An 18925-nucleotide genomic window follows, 5' to 3' on the forward strand; every position below is an offset into this window, starting at 1 on the left:
CTAAGGCCAGACCAGTAGGCGGGAAGTTCAGAGAAGTGTCCTCCCTCCTCGTTCCCTCCACCGTCCCACCTGTGAGCCTTGCTCTCTTCCTCTAAGGATGCATTCTCTAAATCGCCGGGTGCTGGAGAATCCTTGCTCTGGGATGATTCATTCATCACATAGATAAGTAGTTTATTCAGCCATGCTCTTGCCTGTGGGCATTGGTGGAGTATTTGCTATTATAAACAATGTTTCAACAGATAGTCTTTTCATTATTATCACAGCTGTGTCTCCAGTTTAAATTACTTAAAGTGCGGCTGCCAGATTAAGGATAAATGATTTTGTGTTTTTTTTATAAAATCTTCTCAAATTCTCTTCCAAAATGGTTACATCAGTTTGGAATTCTATCAGCAAAGTATGAAAATGCCTTTTTCAGTTAGGTGACAGAGGCTGGGGGATTTTTAATTTGAGGTAGGTTTGGACTAGAGAGATACCTTCAAAACAGAAAGTGACCTTGGCTACCAGAAGGTTCAGCTGTTAAGAAAGTAACTCATCTTCTGAAGGAGAATGTGTTACTTTTTCTTTTTCTTTTGTAGTGCTGAGTAAACCTGGGAGTTTGACACATGCAAACTAACACTGTCTTTGAGCACAGCCCCAGACCTTTGACCTCTTTTCTTAAGGGTGAAGTTGAGCCGGCTGCTGGTGGTACACACCCTTGATCCCAGCAATAGGCGAATCTTTGTGAGTTCCAGGCTAGCCTGGTCTAAAAAGTGTCTTCCATGATAGATAGGCCGTGGAAAGAAACACCGGTGGGGGAAAGTGGAGTTGAACATTTTATGTTTAAGGGTTATTTGGAAATATTTGTGAATTGCCTTCTTATGGATTTTTTTCTCACTAGGTTATCTTATCAAGATTTTTTTGTTTGTTTGTTGGGTTTATTTGTTTGTTGAAACAGGGCTTTCCTTTGCAGCCAGCCCTAGCTGCCCTGGAACTTACTCTGTAGTAGACCAGGCTGGCCTGGAATGCAGAAGTCCTAACTGCCCTCTGCCTCCCAATCGCTGAATTAAAGTCATGTGCCACCACTGCTCAGTTTGTCTTTTCTTTGTTCTTGTTTGGTTTTTTGGATTTTTTTTTTCCGAGACAGGGTTTCTCTGTGTAGCCCTGGCTGTCCTGGAACTCACTCTGTAGACCAGGCTGGCCTTGAACTCAGAAATCCACCTGCCTCTGCCTCCCAGAGTGCTGGGATCACTGGTATGCACCACCACCGTCTGGCTATATTAACACTTTATATATCATAACTCTGTTAAGCTTTTTGTAAAATTTTTCATTGATGCGATTGTTATGTTTTGTGTTTTGTGTCTCCTAATCTTTGTGGCGGTCTTGGTTCCTCCCACCCTCTCCGTGCCCCCCCTCCCGTTCTGTGTGTGTGTGTGTGTGTGTGTGTGTGTGTGTGTGTGTGTTGATAGAAGGAACCAGTGCAATGGTTAGTCTTTTTTTTTTTTTTTTTGGATTTGGTTTTTTTCGAGACAGAGTTTCTCTGTATAGCCCTGGCTGTCCTGGAACTCACTCACTCTGTAGACCAGGCTGGCCTCGAACTCAGAAATCCGCCTGCCTCTGCCTCCCAGAGTGCTGGGATTACAGGCGTGTGCCACCATCGCCCGGCTAAGTCTTTAGAAATAAGAAATTTCACATTCTGAGGTTACTGCAGGGGCTCACTGGACCAGCCAATAGGGTTCCAACTTGTCCTGGCTCCACAGTTGTGATGCCTCAGAGTTCTCTGTATGCAGCTAGAACTAGATGACAGTAAGTTGCCTTCTGCCCAAGGGCAGCACACTGTGCACCTGTTGGTGTTGGATGGAACTAAATTGGGTCTTCCTCCGTACCTGAAGCTGTCTTTTCAGGTAGAATTTTTGCTGTTGTTGTGTTTTGTTCTTCTCTTTGTAGGCTTGGCTGCCCTGGAACTTTCTCTGTAGATCAAGCTGGACTCAACTCAGAGATGATCGTTCATTTTAAAAAACATATTTATTTTTATTCTGAGTGTATGAGTGTTTTGCCAGCGTGTATGCATGTATACTGCATACATGCCTGGGACCGGCAGAGGCCAGAAAAGGGTGTTGGAGTTCCTGGAGCTGGTTAGGGGTGGCTGCAGGCTGCCAGGTGGTCCTGGGAACTGACCCTGGGTTCTCTGGAAGAATAGCACGTGCTTTTAGCTGCAGAGCCATCTCTCCAGTCTCTTGATTGCTCATTTAAAAAAAACCATTAATGTTTATGTGTGTGGCTATGTGCACATGTTGTGCAGGTGCCAGCAGAGAAAAGTTGGTTCCTTTAGGGCTGATGTTATAGGCAGTCTAAGCTGTTAGACACGGGTGCTGGAAGCCAAGTTTGAGTCCTCTGGAAGAACAGTAAGTGCTGTTAAGTGCTGAGCCATCTCTCCAGCCCTTGATTGTTCTTTTAAAAAAATAAAACCTCTTGCTCTGTCTTTGCCGGAGTGCAATATTTCGCACTGTTTCTTTGTGCACTCTGCCTCTCCTCCTCTGCTTGGAGGTACTGGGGGTCAAACTGAGGACCTCGTCTGTGCTAGGCATGCGCAGTACTGCCCAAGCTGCTCCTCTCACCCCTGGCCTCTCTTTTTCTATTTAACCTTTTTGTTTTTCCAAGCAAAGGTCTTATTTAGTCAGACTGGCCTCTTCCTGCCTCAGCTCCCAGAGGTTTCCACATGGCCAGCTCTGTGTCCGGTTATCTGGCAGAATTGTTGGCGTGTAGCTGTTACCACAATGGATCTTCAGAGAGCCCTTTGATCTTCCAGACCACAGTCCTGTGCCCCCTGCAAAGAAAGCCCTCTCTCATTCCCATTGAGTTCTGTAACTATCTGATAGAGGTTCTTTTGTTTTCTTTTGTTTGGCTCTAGAACAGTGGTTCTCCACCTGTGGCTAGTGACCCCCTGGGGGTTTAATGAGTTTCACAGAACTCACCTAAGACCATTGGAGCTGTCAGATATTTACATTATGATTCATAACAGTAGCAAGATTTCAGTTATGAAGTAGCAAGGAGATTTTATGATTGGGGGTCGCCACAACATGAGGAACTGCAGTCAAGTGTGGCAGGGTGAGGAAGGCTTCCTGCACACTAGGCATAGACTTCAGCTACTGTTACTTTACTTTGAGACAGAACAGAATCTCCTTTGTAGATTTGGGTGGCCAATAATTCACTGTGTATACTGGGATGGATCCAAATTTGGGGTAATTCTGCCTCTGTGTCCTGAGCTAGAACAATAGGTAAGAACCATCCGTCTTGACTCTTGTTTTGTTACTTTGTTTTTAAGACAGAATCTTGTGTCCCCAGGCAAAGTCCTAATTCTCCTCCATTTATCTTCTAAACCCTGGGATTAGAATGTGGAACTATGTAGGACTCTTTTATTAGTTTCTGTTTTGAGCCAGTTACAAGGTTTTTATTTATTCTTTTTAAAAAGTTACTGTTTAACTTATTTTACATGTGTGTGCTTGAATGTATGTGCATCTCATGTGCACGTAAGCCTTCAGACATCAAAAGGGGTTGGACCCTCTGGAACTGGAGTTATAGGGTCCTCTGCAAGAACAAACTACTAACAAAGTATTACTAACAAAGTACTACTAACACTGCCTGGCTCTCCAACTCCCTTTCTTCTTTCTTTCTTTTTTTTTTTTTTTTTTTTTTTTGGTTTTTCAATACAGGGTTTCTCTGTATAGCCCTGGCTGTCCTGGAACTCTTTAGACCAGGCTGGCCTTAAACTTAGAAATCTGCCTGCCTCTGCCTCCCAAGTGGTGGGATTAAAGGCGTGAGGCACCACTGCCCGGCCTTTCTTTCTTTTTTTGAAACAGTAGAACTCTGCTTCTTTTTCACAGATATGGAAGCCTTCTGTTCAAAGTTAGTCTTACTGAGTTAAAATAAGGGTGTCTGTCGGGCAATGTTCTCTTTGAAGGTCTTGGGGAGAAGCTGTTGTTGTAGTTTTGGATGGCGGCTTGCATTCCTGGGGTTGTAGCTCTACACTGATCACACTGCCTTTCCTTCTGTCTGTGGGTTTCGCCTTTTCTTGTAACATTGTTTTGGTTTACTTGCCTTCCTCCGAGGTCTGGTGACTCTTGTTAGCTAATCCTTTTCTGTGTGGGAGGTGGGGTAGGGTGAGGGACTGGGTCTCACTATGTAGCCCTGACTGTCATGGAACTCGCTATGTAGATCAGGCTGGCCTTGAACTCACAGAGATCCACCTGCCTCTGCCTCCGGAGTGCTGGAGTGGCATCATACCTCGTGATTGTTGAGTGATTTTTAAGAATGGGGCTGCAGGTATGTGAAGTCCTGGGTTCAGCCTCAAACAGTGTGCACTAAGATGCTATGGAAATCTTTTTTTGGGGGGTGGGGGCCATTGGTTTTTCGAGACAGGGTTTCTCTGTGTGGTCGTGGCTGTCCTGCCTCCCAAGTGCTGGGACTACAGGCATGTGCTACCATGCCCGGTTCTTTTTTTTTTTTTTAAGATTTATTTATTTATTTATTATATGTAAGTAAGTACACTGTAGTTGTCTTCAGACACTCCAGAAGATGGCATCAGATCTCTTTACGGATGGTTGTGAGCCACCATGCGGTTGCTGGGATTTGAACTCAGGACATTCGGAAGAGCAGTCAGTGCTCTTAACTGCTGAGCCATCTCTTCAGCCCCGGTATGGGACATCTTGAGTACATGAGACTTGGATACACTATGGGCCATACAAGGCCATTGTGGGGGAATAGCTGGGTATGTTTATAGATTTTTTTTTAAAGATTTATTAGAATTATTTATTTATTATATGTGAGTACACCGTTGCTGTCTTCAGACACACCAGAAGAGGGCATCAGATCTCATTACAGATGGTTGTGAGCCACCATGTGGTTGCTGGGATTTGAACTCAGGACCTCTGGAAGAGCAGTGAGTGCTCTTAACCGTTGAGCCATCTCTCCAGCCCCGGATTTTTTTTTTTTTAGACTAACCAACTTTTTTAGAGGATGAATCAGAGATTGCCATAATCTCGGAGTGTGAGTTGAAAAGGAAAAGTATGTTTTGCTGGGGGTGGGCGGTGGTGGCGCAGGCCTGTAATCCCAGCCCTTGGGAGGCAGAGGACAGCCTGGGCTACATAGAGAAACCCTGTCTGAAAAAAATAAAACAGACAAAAAGTGCGTCTCAGTGAGTAGAGCCTTCTCCTTCAGACTGCCCTCACTATCCATGTATTTCACCCCTGAGGTGAAGGAAGCCCTGCTGAACCAGGTCCTGCGCCTGAGACAGTTCTCCAACTTCAGAACACCCTGAGGAGTAATTGTCCAGCCCTGGGGGGAGGGTTCAATATCTGTGTTTTCTCCTCCATGCCCTTCTCTCATCCTGAAGGAATGGTTCCTCATTAGCAACGTGTCCTTATACGGTGAGGGGACAGGTTTTCTGCAGGAATTCACTCGTCTCAGCTTGCCCTACACTCTGCTTTCCTACTGGTGTGACTTTCCTGACTCATCCTTGCCAAGAAAGGGAACAGGTTCTCTCAGGGTAGGAGGCAGGGCACTGTGTGTGCTGTTGAGACTTTCGGAAGGCCATCCTTTCTCAGCACCGCCCATGCTACTAACCTTCATAGGTATCTGTTAGCTCTAATTTAGGGCTTTTCCCACGCCATGTAGCTTGCTTCATGGCCTTAGGTTTTAGCTTTTTTGACCTACTAAGTGTGTTACTCATTGATCTGCTATTTGTTTATTTATTTTTGGGTTTTTTTGTTTTTTGTTTGTTTTGTTTTGTTTTGTTTTTTTGAGACAGAGTTTCTCTGTGTAGCCCTGGCTGTCCTGGAACTCACTCTGTAGACCAGGCTAGCCTCAAACTCAGAAATCCGCCTGCCTCTGCCTCCAGAGTGCTGGGATTAAAGGCGTGTGCCACCACCACCCCGGCGGCGGTCCTTAAATTTTCTTTACATTTTGTTTTCTTTTATAGGTACATCCAGTTCTCATTATGCATCAGAAAAATGAAAAAACAGAAGAAAATTCTATGGAAGAAAGGAATTCACTTAGCCTTTTCTGAGAAATGGAATGCGGGGTTTGGGAGCTTTAAGAAGTTCTATTTTCCCCAAAACTTGTGCTTCCTGAAAGCTAAGCTGGGAAGGCCAGTTGTTTGGCATCGGCAGTTGAAGCATTTCCAGTGTGATAAGGGGCTTCACATCCAGAAAACATGGATCCAGGATGGACCGCTTTGTTCAAAGACAAAGTCTGGACTGGCTACTCGAAATGTTAGTGCTTTGTACACCAAAGTGAAAAGAAAGGACACTAAGCACTTCATTTCCTCCTCAAGGAGTCTCCTGAAAGTCCAAGCAGACAAGTTACTGTCTGCAGCAAAGAACTTGGACCATAAATACTGCAGAGAGAAAAGCCTTCTGAAGGCAGTTCCTGGCTTGTCGGCACACACTGTCTTAGGTAAGGCCAATGGTCACAAACCTAGCACAGACCCCCAAGCTTCAGACTTTCCCATGAAGTTCAGTGGGGAGAGCCAAAGTCCAGCTGACAGTGGCAAGACTGTGGTCTTGAACAAACATAGAAGGCGAGTTTGTTATGGCTGCTACCAAGGGCTAGAGCACCACAGGAACAGGAGACCCCTGATTCCAAAAAAGTTCCAACTTAACCAACATCGAAGAGTCAAAGTGTCTCTTATGATGTATGAGAAATTATCCATGATTAGATTTCGGTATAGGATTTTCAGATCCCAGCACTTCCGAACGAAAAGCAGAGTTTGCAAGCTAAGAAAAGCCCAGCGAAGCTGGGTACAGAAGGTCACTGGGGATCATCAGGAGAACCTTAGGGATAATAACACTGAGGGGGGCAACTGCAGCCTGGTCCCTTCCCTGGAACCTAAAGACCCTTGTCGGTGTCAGCCATACTTTCCCGACATGGACAGCAGTGCTATGGTGAAGGGTAAAAACTGTCACGTGCCTGATGGCCACACTAAAGAAAGCCCTGTATTGGACAAGGAGCATGGGTTAGATGATGCATTCCCTGGCCAGCAGAATGGCAGTGCCACACACACTTGGAGCCAGTCCCCCTCTTCTCCTAAGTGGGAATGTACAGAGCAGATTCAGGAAGTCCCTGTGATGGAGCATCCTCCTAGTGACAAGTTCACTTCGGAGGCGGAAAGAGCACTTATGACGCTGGGTCAGGAAAGCGGGACAAGTGCTGTCAGCGACGACAGAGTGAAAGTGTCAGTGTCTGGAGCAGACAGATCTGTGAGGAGTGTGGATGGGCCTGGTTCTGAGGAGCCTGCTCAGAACGAGAACTTCCGGATGGAGGAGGATGGATCTCTCAAGCAGAGCATCCTTAGTTCTAAGCTGCTGGACCACCCTTACTGTAAAAGTCCACTGGACGCTCCCTTGGTGTGCGGTGACCTCAAAGTGGAAAACCAAGCAGCAGGTGGCAAGAGTGGCCACACAGCATCTCCAGTGGATGATGAGCAGCTCTCAACCTGTCTCTCTGGTATGCGCTGGTCTTTGTTGCCCATGTTGCCCACACTTGCTGTATGCTGTCCTTTCCAGAGGGTCTCGGTTTACCTCCCACGTGGCTTTCCTTTAAACCGTTAGAAGGTGTGCTGCCGTTTACACTGCTCCATCGTGCAGATGTTGCTGAGTTCCTGCTCAGTTTGCTAATGAACACCCGCATTGATTTCACTGTAAGGCTGCAATGAACTCTCTTATGCAGTTGTTTCTGTGAGTTAAATTGCCATTCCGATTGCTACTAAAAGAATATTGGTACTTGAACATTTTAAAAGGCTGGTTAACTTACCTTTCAAGAAGAATTGGTTTAAACTAGTTTTAAAACTTTAAAGAAAAGTTTTACCAGACTTAAAAATTACAAATGAGAATCTTATGTTGTTGGGCTAAAAGATTGGGTATCTTTGTTTTCAGACAGAATTTTAGGTAGCCCAGACTGGCCTCAGACATCAAGTAAGGGTCCTGAGAACTAAACTGAGGTCTTCTGAAGAGTACTGTACTCTCTAAACCTCTGAGCCAGCTCTCCAACCTTACTACCTTTTAAAACAATGTGAAGTTTTTTATTTTTATTCTTATTGTTTTATGTAAATACATGGTGTTTGTGTTGGGTGTGCATGTCACCATTGCCACATGAAAGTCAGGACAGCTTTGTGAAGTCAGTATTCTATTTCCACCTATATTCAGTTTCTTGCTTAAATGCAGTCTTTTCAAATGTTAAGGTTTCCTGACTTCTGTTGGGGTCATTTTACCCAGTGGGTAAAGGAAAGACACTTCCTGCCAAGCCTGACGACCTGGGTTCAGTCTCTGGAACTCGCATGCTCTGGTGGAAGGAGAGCACCATCTCCCCCATGCTGTCCTCTGACCTCTGTGTACTATCTGCATGTTACCTCCCTGTGTACACACAATAAGTGACTAATAAAAACCAAGCGAAGGCTGGGGGGCAAGTCTGCAATTTGTCTAGCATGCCTGGGGCCCTGATATGGGTTCCCAGCATTACAGAAAGTTGGGAGCCTCTCTGATGGGACTTAAAAGGAGGAAATCCCAGGTTTTCATCTTCGCTTCTCTCTTGGTACAACAGAGTACTTTCCGTTCTGAATTGATGGCCTGGCAGAAACCATTGTATAGAGCCACAGAAGGAACTGGTTACATGTTTCCTGTAATAGCCAGAGTTCCTTTACAGCATCATTTCAAAATGTTTCTATCTTTGCTGAGCTGCCTTCAGTTTCTTTGTTACTATTTAGAAATAATGTTGGGGTTTTATTTCCTGGGGATTTATGCTTAGTGGGTCATCATGGAGACCACTAAATGAATATATTTATAAGTTGACTTAAGATTGCCTTACATCAGGCTAGGGTCTCTAGAATTCTGTTTTCCTTGGCAGCATATTCAGCTCAAATGCAGATGCAGTGCAAATGGTAGACCTCTTGCCCTCCGTGTAGCAGGCCCAGGGTTTGATCTCTTGTACTACAGCTAAATAAATGATAAAAATTATTTTTAAAAATTTTTATTCTCGGGCTGGAGAAATGGATCAGCAGTTATGTGCTCTCCTCTTCCAAAGGTCCTGAGTTCAAATCCCCGCACCCACATGGTGGCTCACAGCCATCTGTCATAGGATCTGATGCCTCTTCTGGTGTCTGAAGACAGCTACAGTGTACTCACATATCATAAATAAGTAAATCTTTAAAAAAAAAAATATTCCCAGCTTTAAAAGAGGCCTCTCTAGAGCTAGACCTGGTTCATAATTCCAGCTCTGGTGCAGGCTGAGGTGGGAGGATCTGAAGGCCAGGGTAGGCAGCATGGAGGGGAAAGGCCTTGCCCACAGTTACACTGGCCTCACAGGGTCATGAGTGATGTTAGCGGGTTTGCTGTGTGTTTAGAGATAAGGTCTCTCCAAGTAGTCTGGGCATTGTTGTGTGGATGAAGCTAGCCTCCTAAGTGCTGGGATTACAGGCCTGTGCACTGACACTAGGCAGTGTCCATCACATCGCTACCGAGTAGTGGTGGCATCGAATGCCTTTATCCCAGCACTCGAGGCAGAGGTGGATAGAGCTCTCGAGGCCAGCCTGGTCTACATAGCTAGTTCCAGGACAGCCAGAGCTACTCAGAGAAAACCCTGTCTCGAAAAACCAAACAAACTAAACAGTCAAGTTGCAATAATACAGTGATAACAATTTTTTTGGTTTATTTTTTTGTTTTGTTTCATTTTTTGAGACAGGGTTTCTCTGTATAGCCCTGGCTGTCCTGGAACTCACTCTGTAGACCAGGCTGGCCTCAAACTCAGAAATTTGCCTGCCTCTGCCTCCCAAGTGCTGGGATTAAAGGCATGTGCCACCACTGCCTGGCGATAACAATCTAACCAATTGTTACTTTTTAAAAAAAATTCTATTAATTAAGAAACTACTCCCTCAACTACTGGGGGAGAAAAGACATTTAACCATATGATTAGCACTCATCTTCTCCCCAATCCTGTCGATATAACAGTGACTAAGACAAACATCTTGCTGTTCCCCTGGTGTCTTAGTCACTGTTGTATTGGTATGAAGTGAGATCGTGACCAAAGTAATTCTTATAAAAGAAAGTACTTAACGTGGCTGGCATACAGGTTTAGAGGTTTAGTCCATTATCATTACAGGGAGCAAGGTGGCATGCAGGCAGATATGCTGGAGAGGAGCTGAGAACTCTACACCTCTGTCTGAAGGCTGCAGGCAGAGACACTGGGCCTTGAATGGGCTTTTGAAACCTTAGACCCTACCCGCAGGGGACACACTTCCTCCATCAAATAGCCTATAGGGGCTATTCTTAAACCACACCTGGCTAGCCCAGAATTCCTGTGCCCACGTGATCCTTGGCCTCATCCTCTCCAGCAGCAGGAAGCACAGGAGTTTGTCACTGTGTTTGGCTCTGTAGGAGTCCTTAAGGAGAGATTTCTTCTTCAAGGTCCCACTATGGAAAGACTACTCTCAACCAGTCACTCTGGAGCCTGTCAGTAGTTTAAAAATACTCTACGAGCTGGCCATGGTGCCACATGCATGGACTGCCGGTGTGGAGGAGGCTGACTAGACTAGACTGCCCCCCCCCCCATATATATATGGCCACCCTCTTCCGATGTCCCCTAATTGTTTGTGGCTGAGATCTGCTGAATCAACAAAAATTGCCGTGAGCATGTCTTCATAGGTTACAAGGGTGAAGGTTCATAGGTTACAAGGGTGAAGGTTCAAAATTTCTTTTTTTGGGGGGGGGGGGGGGTTCAAAACAGGGATTCTCTGAATAGCCCTGGCTGTCCTGGAACTCACTCTGTAGACCAGGCTGGCCTCAACTCAGAAATCCGCCTGCCTCTGCCTCCCAAGTGCTGAGATTAAAGGCATGCACCACCACCGCCCGGCTTTGTTTTTTTTTTTTTTTAAATGATGTAACTGTTTTTACAGATTATGGTTCTCTGTAATAGATGTAAGTATATGTTATAAAAAACTACTTTGCTGAAAAAAATTTTCCATGTTTTTCTTTTTCCTTTATGTAAGGATTCCTAGATGAGGTTATGAAAAAGTATGGAAGTCTGGTCCCACTCAGTGAAAAAGATGTCCTTGGGAGATTAAAAGATGTCTTTAATGAAGACTTTTCTAATAGGTATGTCAGCGATGCTAAAGTTAAGCCCTTAAAGATATTACTGCCACAAGTGACTTTTCTCTTAAGAGAAAAGAGATAATTATACATAGAATAAAATGCATTTCATTTTAATTTTTTCTTTCAAAAATCTGTTTTAGAAAACCATTTATCAATAGGGAAATAACAAACTACCGAGCCAGACACCAAAAGTGTAACTTCCGAATCTTCTACAATAAGCACATGCTGGATATGGACGACCTGGCAACCTTGGATGGTCAAAATTGGCTGAATGACCAGGTTGGTGCATGTGGGTCCGCAGGGTAGAGATGGCACAGGGTGCTGGCTTCCCTCCCATTTGTCTTTAGAAACAAGGTCTTCCTACCTTCACTGCATTGAGCACACTACTCGTCCTGCTGGGGACGCACTGGGCTGTGCAGGACTAACCGGGCTGTACTTTTACAGGTCATCAATATGTACGGTGAGCTGATAATGGACGCCGTCCCAGACAAAGTGAGTGGGAGCTTCCTCCCTCTGTGCATCCTTGTGCTGTTGAGAGAAGGGGGGTTAGTTGTTGGTGATTCTTGTTCTTTTCTTTGTTTTGCTTTTAAACAGTATGTAATTATTTGACATTCTTTAGATTAAATGGGTTGGATTATGCCTTAACTGTGCATTAGAGTCCACCATGTTTTCTATCAAATCATTTCTGTTTAAACTGAGTTCAGTTGCATACTTCCTCTTATCCTAGCACTGTGGGAGGTGGAGGCAGGAGGGCTCTTGGCTACATAGCAAGTTTGAGGCCAGCCAGCATGGGCTACATGAGACCCTGTTTCAAGAAAGAAGGGGAATAAAACAACAAATGTCCATTTTTTGATTAAAAAAAAAATCACAGTACCCGTATTTTCTTCCTTAGTTTTTTTTTTTTTTAATTTATTTAATGTTTGAGTGCTGTGCTGCATAAACATCCTCTTGCCTGAAGAGGGCATCAGATCCCCCTATAGATGGTTGTAAGCCATCATGTGGGTGTTAAGAATTGAACTCAGGACCTCTGGAAGAGTAGCTAGTGTCTTTACTACTGAGCCATCTCTCTAGCACCCCACCCCACCCCACCCCCCTTTTTAAATAAAAAGGTGTTTTTTTGTTTTTGTTTTTTAATTAAAAATCTAGGCGTGGCCAGATGTGGGTGAATGTCTTTAATCCTAGCAGTCAGGAGGAACAGTCAGATGGATCTGTGAGTTGGAGACCAGCCTGATCTACATAGTGATATCCAGGTCAGCAAAGGTTGCATAAAAAGATCCCGTCACAAACAAACAAACAAAAGACCCAAAACACATGAGGAGGAAATCAGGGCCTGGGAGTGCAGATTAGTTAGAAAAGTGCTGAGTCAAAACCCTGGGTTTGATCCCTTAGGACCATACAAACTGGGTGTGTTAGCACACTTCTGTAACGCTTAGGAAATAGAGACTAGAGAATCAGAGAGTCAGTACCATCTTTAGCTACAGTAGACTTGGAGGTCAGTCTAAGCTACATGTTAAAAAAAAAAAACAAAACACCAGGCATAGTGCTTCATGCCTTTAATCTCAGATGAGGCAGGCAGATCTCTTGAGTTTGAGGCCAGCCATAGTCTACGGAGGGAGTTCCAGGACAGACAGGGCTGCACAGAGAAACACTATCTCAAAAATAAGAAACAAAACCAGCCAACAATAAAAAGCACCAACAAAACCTCTTTGCTCTCTCCAATTTCTTGTGAAGTTGAATCTGGGCGCAACATCGTGTAACCTGGCTGACTGTTTGCTGTTTGTTCTAGGTCCACTTCTTCAACAGCTTTTTCCACAGGCAGCTGGTAACCAAAGGCTATAATGGAGTTAAGAGATGGACTAAGAAGGTATTTATTCCTTTTGTACTGAACTTGAAATGGGTAACCTGCACGTGGTGGGGGACTGGGACTTACTGATACTATGGCCTCGGTTATACCTTCATGAGAGTGTTTAATATTTTCTGTCTTGTTGTTGTTGTTGTTGCTTGTTTGTTTTGTTCTTGCAACACCCAAGTTCCCTGTGTGCACTATGATATTCTCTATAATCTCCCTTTCACTTATTTCTCTTCTCCCAAAAACCTAGGATCTTTGTTTATAGCCCAGGCTGGTCTTGAACTCATCACTCTCGGCTCCCGGTGCATGGATTACAGAGCTGTGCCGTCATTCCTGGCCCCTCTTACCCTTTATTGTTTCTCCTTCCCAGTATATTTCACTGCCTGGTTTGTACAATGTATTTCTTGTCCCTTCTCTCAAATGGGGTGAACTTTTTCATGAGAGGCTGTGTTTTTTGCAGTAATTCCAGAGCAGTGGATGACTGTAAGAGTGAAAGGGTAGACACCAGGACGAACAACGTAAAGTTCACTCTACAAGCCTGGTGTGGACACCATCGGCCTATAATCCCTGTATGCAGAAGGCTAAGGTGTAAGAATATCATAAATTCAATGCCAGCCAGGTTTCTGGATCATGTCTCAAAAAAAATCAACCAAATAAACAAATAAAAAACCCAAGCCAAATAAACAAGACCAGGAAGGAGCTTGTTGTGCTACTTACTAGTGTTCCTAGTTCTAACCATTGTGGAATTCATGAAATGTGAAATCTAGTTGGTTTTTAAAGAACATTTAGTTTTTAAACACTTAACGAATCCCCTACCTTTGGGGGGTGGTGTGTGTATGTTTGTGTGTACACATATGTACACATATGTAGAGGCCTGAGGACAGGTTTGGATATTGTTCTTCTAGGGAACCATCTTTATTACATTTTGGTTGGTTTGTTTGTTTTTGAGGCAGTCTTTATATCTAGCCTTGGATGTCCTGGAACTCGGTATGCAGAGGTCCACTTACTCTACTTCTCCGTGCTGGGATCAAAAGCCTCACTTTGTCTTTTGAAACAGGGTCTCTTACTGCCCTGGATCTTGACGTGTAGTCCGGGCTGTTTGGCCAGCATGCTCTAGGGATATGCCTGTCTCAGTCTCTGCTGTGCTGGGACTATAGGTATGTCTTACACACCCAGCTCTTTACACTCTAGCTTGGGGATTGTCTCAGAGCAGACATATTACCCGCTGAGCCATTCACTAGCTGAGGTGCACTAAGCACTGTTTTTGGTTTTTCAAGTTTTCAAGACAGGATTTCTCTGTACAGCCCTGGCTGTCCTGGAACTCACTCTGTAGACCAGGCTGGCTTCGAACTCAGAAATCCACCTGCCTCTGCCTCCCAAGTGCTGGGATTGAAGGCGTGTGCCACCCCCACCCCCCCACTCTGCTAAGCACTTTTCTAGGAGGTGGTGGATGAGGAAGATAAGCTTTTCTCTGTCTCTTGGGACAGTAAATAAAAGCTAATGAGAGAGTGCTTCATGGAGTGTGCTTGTGGAGCCTGCCGAACAGAAGGAAGGAAGTGCAGCTTCGGCTGGCTTGTGGTTTAGACATGTATGTCTCTGGTTGTCCTGGAACTAACTCTGTATACCAGGCTGGCCTCAAACTCAAGAGATCTGCCTGCCTCTGCCCCTCTCTGCCTCCCAAGAAAATGCTGGGATAACACCTGGCTCCCCAACTACTATCTTTAGGGTCACTGTGTAGGCAAAATTGCTTAAAAACCATTAACCATTGGTGACCCACTAAGTCAATCATTCTCCCTTCCCTGGTTCCCCCAAAGTAGGTTGGGATCGAGAATCCTTCCTGCTTGGCCACAGATGGTTTCCCTGGCAACCAGTCCCTTCCTCGTTCGGGCTTTCCCCAAATTACCTCATTAGCTTAAGTACAGTACATTTAGTTCTCTTTCATTTTTGCTGCTTCTCTGATTTCCCCACCCCACCCCGCTTCTCCCTTCCTCCCTCCCTTCCTTCCTTCCACCCCCTCTTTACTTCTCTCTTACTATATAGCCCAGGCTGGCCTCTAACAATCTTTCTGTCTCAGCTTTCTTTCAGAGTGTCTGGGTTACAGGTGTATTACATTGTATTTGGCTGCATTTTTTACTTTGCCATAAATGGAATAGGAATCTTTTAAAGAGCCCTAGGTGACTTCTAGTTTACAGTTTTCAGTTCAGTTTTTGCTCCAGGAACCCTGAAGAATATCAGACTTGATGGGGGTAAAACAGGGATGGGTGGTGATGCTTGTTGGGCCTAGAATGATGGCAGGACAGAGGCAGGTCGTGCCAAATGAATGTGCCGTGGGAGTCGGTGTACACACTGCCCCGGGTCCTCTGGCTGAAGGAGAGCAGGTGTGAACAATGACCTCAGATGGCCTCATGTGTTATGACTAGCTGAGCTCTGGTGGCTGCAGTAGAAAAAGATTGGACAGCTCACAGTTTACCATTTGGTAGAACTAAAGTCCAGACGCAGGGCCTGCGATACAGCTCACTCAGTAGTAACGCACATCCTGCTACGTAGGAGACTCTGTGTTCTGTCCCAACACCACGTTTGTATGTTTATGTATATATTGCATATCACATATATGAGGATGCTATTTCAGCTGGAAATTTTACATAGCTCTGGAAAGTAGAGGTGAGCAAATGTTATAAACAGAGTGAATGGTTGTCTTTGTGGAAAAAGTGTATGTTCATGGGAAGTATTTGAAAAATACATATTACTTTGTTAAATGAAAATAAATTATTCTATTCTCTGGATTCTCAAATTAGGAATTAAAGAAATCCAGTCATATGTTAAATGCTAAAAAACTAACAAAATAACATGAAAATGAGTGCTTGAGAATAAATTGACACTTAACTGAAGCTCTGTGCAAAGCAAACCAAAGGAAAATGAAGCTGGTGTCGTGGTGCATGCCTTCAACCCCAGCACTCCAAACTGAGGCATGTGAATCTCTGAGTTCAAGGGTAGCCTTGTCTACACAGTGCCCTCTCTTGACCCTCTCAGACAGCTACATTCACATGCTAATACACAGACGTACTTTATACACAACACACACTAATAAAAATAATGTGTACAATGACATCTCTCATTGAATAACCTAGTAGACAACATGTAAGCTCATGAAACCTAATGCATTCAATTTGACTACATCGATACACAATAGAGCATTATACCCTAAAAAGTGAGACGGCTCAGCTGGCAACGTGGTTATCTTCAACTCTGACACTTCAACCTGAGTTCAATCCTTGGACCCCTTGTTGTTGAAGGAAAGAACTGACTCACCAGATGTCCTCTGACCACACGTCCTGTAACACACAATGTCCACACACGAAAATACAATTTTTAAAGTGTAAAAAAATCAGGTGTGGCAGAGCACATATTTAATTAATCCCATCAGGGGAGGTATGGGGGGCTGGGGGAGGGTGGGGATGTGGGGGGGGGGGGTGAGGCAGGTGGAGTGTGAGGTGAGTTCCAAGACAGCCAGGGCTACAGAGAGACCCTCTTCCAAAAATCAAAACAAAACAATTTTAAAGTTTTTTTTTTTTGGTTGTTGTTGTTGTTGTTGTTGTTTGTTATTTTTTTTGTTGTTTTTGTTTTTTTTTTTTTGTTTTTTGTTTTTTAACAATCTATGTTTCTCTTCTGGGTCCCCTTTATTTCCCATATAGATTCACAGTATATATGTATCCAAGCTGTATTTACTTTTTTTGCACATAAGGGGCATTTGTGGCTGATCATATATTTATCCACTAGAAAGTTGTGGAGCCATTCTTCTCTCATTATGAATCTAATTGGAAATAAGGGCAAGGAAGATAGGGTGGAGCCAGGGAGGCTCTGTGGACAAGTGCCTTATAATATAGGCATGAGGAGGACGCGGCATGGCTTCAGACTCAGTAAGAGACTCTGTCTCCAAGGCTGAGACGGAGAAGCAGGGAGGAAAGGCAGCTGCTCCTGGCCCTCTGTGCTCGTGACTGAGCCCTTCCTGCGTGTACGCATGTACACAGGAACATGTGCTGAGACGTGTACGGATTTCAAAAGGACAACTAAAGCTTTGAGGGGAGCCTTGTAGGATCACACCTGATGATCCTGACTCTACGGAGGTGGAAGCAGGGGGATCAGTAAGGAATTCATGGTCACCAGCATTTACACAATGAATGTAACACAAGGTTCTTCCTAATACAGAAGGGGGAAAAATGCTGTGAAGTCTCACTGTTATTAAGTAGTCACCAAATTCAATTTCAGAAAGTAAATAAGTTAACAGATGTAAACGGGAAAAGGAGACACAGTAAAAGTAATAACAAAATATGGAAGATAGCTTTTTAGGTTTTAAAATTGTATTTCTCTGTGTTCTCCATGTATGGTAGTTGGTCTATGTGGAGGTGCCTCCTGCTACAGCACACACAGGAAGGTCCTAGGACAACTCTGGACTAGGTTCTCTGCTCCCACTCTTCGGTGGGTTCCCAGGGACCAAACTGGTAATCAGGCACAGCAAACAGCTTGACGCGCTGCGCCATCTTGAGGGTTCCACAACTTTGACTTTGAGATAGGATCGTGCGCAGTTAAACAGCCAGCCCTTGAACGCATGGTTCTTTAACTGTAGACATGTGCCACAGTGCCAGGCTTTATCCATTTCCTTTTAGATCCTGTGTACTGCAGTCTGCGTGTCCTTGAACTCTCTCTGTCTCACAGGATGACCTTGAACAACTCTTGCTATCGCCTCGTTAATGCTGGGATCACACGGATGTGCTATGATGCCCAACTAACTCATGTTTTACAAGTATTTATGGAGTACCTATTACTTTGTTATCCTTTGGAATTTTTAATTATATCAGTTTATTTATTGTGTGTGAGTATGTGGGTACTCACATGATACAGGTGTGGAGTTCAGGAACTTTTTGAATTGTGGGAGTCAGTTCTCCTGCTGTGCTGGTTCTGTATTGAACTCCAATCCCATCTGGGCCTTAGGTGCCACCATCTCACCAGCCACTTGTTGGATTTAAGAGTGGAAGAACAGTTTGTCTAGATTTCAGAAGATGTGTTTTAGGATTAAGACATGTTTTAGGATTAAAAAGGGTGTATTAGGATTTTAAGAATCCATTTGAGCTAAAGGGCATATATTATTATCAAGAACATATCAGAGGCACAGGGATGTGATGATAGCCAAGACATTCTGGCTAACGTGCGCTGAAGCATCTGTATGGGTTTTCATCCCCACTCCGTGTTTTTTGAGACAGGTTTCTCGGTATAGCCTTGGCTGTCCTAGAACTAAGTCTATAGACAAAACCGGACTCAAACTCAACAGAGACCCACTGCCTCTGCCTCCTGAATGCTGGGATTAAAGGCAGGCGCCATCACCTCCTGACTTCGTGTTTTCTTCTTAGAACTGTATAAGGAAACATGTTTCCTACACGGTACTCTAGGGAGTCGGGGGATAAAAGGGCAAACAAAAGTGACAAAACAGAAGTACAAGAGCTTTGAACCTCAGACTTCCATAGGATTACTCATTTCCTTAAGGCAAACCGTTTTAAACAAAAAAAGCCCAGAACCACATAAAAATGGAAGGAAAGAACCAACTCCAGAGTTGTCCTCTGAACATACACACATTGTGCATGTACATTCACATTTGAATAGTAAAAACGCTGAGTCATGCCCGACAATTGACAAGCCTCTGTTCTGTAGTTAATTAGAAGTAAAAGTGATGCTTTAATATCCCCCCCTTTTTAGTATTTTAACATAGTAATTACAACATGGGCTTTAAATTGAGACCTAGCAAGCCTGGTGGTGGTGGTGGTGGTGGTGGTGGTGGTGGTGGTGGTGGTGGTGGTGCAGCACACCTTTAACCCTAGCACTTAGGAGGCAGAGGCAGGAGGATCTATGAGAGTCTAAGGCCAGCCTGGTCTTAGCAAGTTCTGGACAGCACAGGCTACAGAAAAGCCCT

The 18925-nt window shown here is 44.4% G+C and overlaps 1 protein-coding gene across 2 annotated transcripts in view; it reads left to right on the forward strand.

The window, feature by feature from the left end:
• The window catches only part of Senp5 (SUMO specific peptidase 5), a 28402-nt gene that overhangs the window by 3323 nt on the left and 6154 nt on the right, over positions 1-18925 (forward strand). Inside the window, exons 2-6 of one of the 2 annotated variants that reach the window (XM_052159037.1) lie at positions 5954-7479; positions 11012-11117; positions 11255-11393; positions 11559-11606; positions 12901-12978. In XM_052159037.1, the coding sequence (XP_052014997.1) occupies positions 5985-7479; positions 11012-11117; positions 11255-11393; positions 11559-11606; positions 12901-12978 (1866 nt within the window). In that variant the 5' untranslated portion in view covers positions 5954-5984. The remainder of the gene's footprint in view (positions 1-5953; positions 7480-11011; positions 11118-11254; positions 11394-11558; positions 11607-12900; positions 12979-18925) is intronic. The other variant, XM_052159038.1, reaches the window with a different exon arrangement.

Source organism: Apodemus sylvaticus, chromosome 15 (genome assembly GCF_947179515.1).
Source record: "Apodemus sylvaticus chromosome 15, mApoSyl1.1, whole genome shotgun sequence".
Classification (NCBI taxonomy): domain Eukaryota; kingdom Metazoa; phylum Chordata; class Mammalia; order Rodentia; family Muridae; genus Apodemus; species Apodemus sylvaticus.